Here is a 1,866-nt window from a genome sequence, read left to right on the forward strand (position 1 = left end):
GCACATTCTCCCCGTGTCTGTGTGGGTTTCCTCTGGGTGCTCTGGTTTCCTCCCACAGTCCAAAGATGTACAGGTCAGGTGAATTGGCCTTGCTAAATTGCCCATTGTGATAGGTGTATTAGTCAGAGGGAAGTGGGTCTGGGTGGGTTAGTCTTCGGAGGGTCGGTGTGGGGTCAAGGTGTCTGTTTCCACACTGTAGGGAATCTAATTGAATTGTGGCCGTAGGCTCCAGAGAGTCTTCCTTTATTTTGAGAACTTACTCAGTTTCAAAGAGCAAAGAGGACCAAAAAAAAAGTGACTTTGGATCTCTGTTCCATTTTATGCTATTCAAAGATTTCCTGGGATCAGCAGTGGAGAGCAGCATCCATGAAAATGAAGTAAGTGACCATTATAGGATCTTTGAACTTTAGCTTGATACGTTCTTGGTGGCCACTGGAGGGCAATGTTGCAGGAAGATATTGGCTTTGTTTCTTGGTTTGAAGGATGGTATCAAGGGCAGGTCTGCCTAATACATTTGCTGGCTTTTTATTCCCCCGTGCTTCAGTGGACCCCAACTCTGGCAGCCTTGCAACTATACTTCTTTTATAGGAACCTGAAAATCCTGAAGATGGAAGCCATTCCCCTCAGTTGGAGCATTCTCAGCTGGGTTTCTGCTCCCAATATCTGGCTACAGGACTCATCAATCAGGCTCTTTCCTAGTCCTGTTGTTGGATACAGGGTGGGCAGGAGAAAAGCGAGGTGACAATGTCAAAGTCCTAAAACAGGATTAGAAGGAAGGATAAATATTATATGAAACAAAGCTTACCAGTTTCCTCCATATGGAGATAGGAATGTTAGTTTTTCCCATGGTGTTAGGTTTAAGTGCAGTTTGGTGTTGGGGTTGTTAACTCTCCTAATGGGTCGTAAATTCCTGGATGTGATAAAGATCCTGTTGATGACAACACTGAGCAGAAAGGCTTCCAATCCAGCTAACATGAAAATCAGGCAAAAAGTCTTGTACTGCATGCTGGAGGACTTGTATGTAATAAAAAGTAAAGTCATGGATTATTAGATTGAAATCAAACCATTTTAAATATACTGAATATGTGCAATATGAGCCATTCTGATAAGTCAACACTGCAGTTTTTGTAAGTCACTCTGATAGTTTACCTTCAAGCTAGCATCTTATTTTTATTTCTACTTTTTTAGTACTTTGTATTTTCTACACTGATTTCTAAAGCATCAAATTTTCAATCCCAGATTTAATCTCCAATTGTTTTAGTATTTTTACTTCACTCCCTAACTCTTTCACTACTGTAAATATAATTTTCTCCGGACTTGTCCTCTCTGTCATGATATTCCCTTAACATGTTAACTTGACACATCACAGACTTTTCCTTCTGTCCACATAATTCACATCTTTGAGTTTCTTTCTTTGAACTACTCCACAGAGACAGTTAATTACATTAACATATGTCTCCAGCAACAACATTTTGAGCACTGGCCTCTCTACCAGCTTTCACTTTTAGTGTTTGTTCAAATGGTATAAATACTTTCCCAAGTTTGGCTGAAACTATATAAGCTTTCAATGACTTTGCTTGTTTATTTTTTGAAAGTTGCTAGTAGATTTGTCATTCCAAATGGAATAACTTTACAACTGGAGTTTCAAACGCTTACATTTCCTTAGTTTATCAGTCAATAGAACTTGCTAGTATCTTTTTAACAAGTCAAATTTAGTGACAAGTAATGTTTGTCTTCTTCTTAACCTCTCCTCTGGTAATGGCTAAGAACCACATCCATTACTGTGTTGACTTCACAATAATCAATGTAAAATCATTGTGACCCATCTAATTGTAGCAGTATGATGTTAGATGAATTGACATAACA

At 38.9% G+C, this 1,866-nt stretch overlaps 1 protein-coding gene across 1 annotated transcript in view; it reads right to left on the bottom strand.

The window, feature by feature from the left end:
* Positions 1-1,005, bottom strand: part of LOC122539634 (N-acetylneuraminylgalactosylglucosyl-glucoside beta-1,4-N- acetylgalactosaminyltransferase 2-like) — a 37,399-nt gene extending 36,394 nt beyond the window's left edge. Inside the window, exon 1 of the mRNA XM_043674633.2 lies at positions 806-1,005. Within this exon, the coding sequence (XP_043530568.2) occupies positions 806-1,005 (200 nt within the window). The remainder of the gene's footprint in view (positions 1-805) is intronic.
* Positions 1,006-1,866: the final 861 nt, after the last annotated feature.

This window comes from Chiloscyllium plagiosum, unplaced genomic scaffold, assembly GCF_037043375.1.
Source record: "Chiloscyllium plagiosum isolate Xiang-an unplaced genomic scaffold, Cpla_swu_hap1 HiC_scaffold_32, whole genome shotgun sequence".
NCBI classification, from domain to species: domain Eukaryota; kingdom Metazoa; phylum Chordata; class Chondrichthyes; order Orectolobiformes; family Hemiscylliidae; genus Chiloscyllium; species Chiloscyllium plagiosum.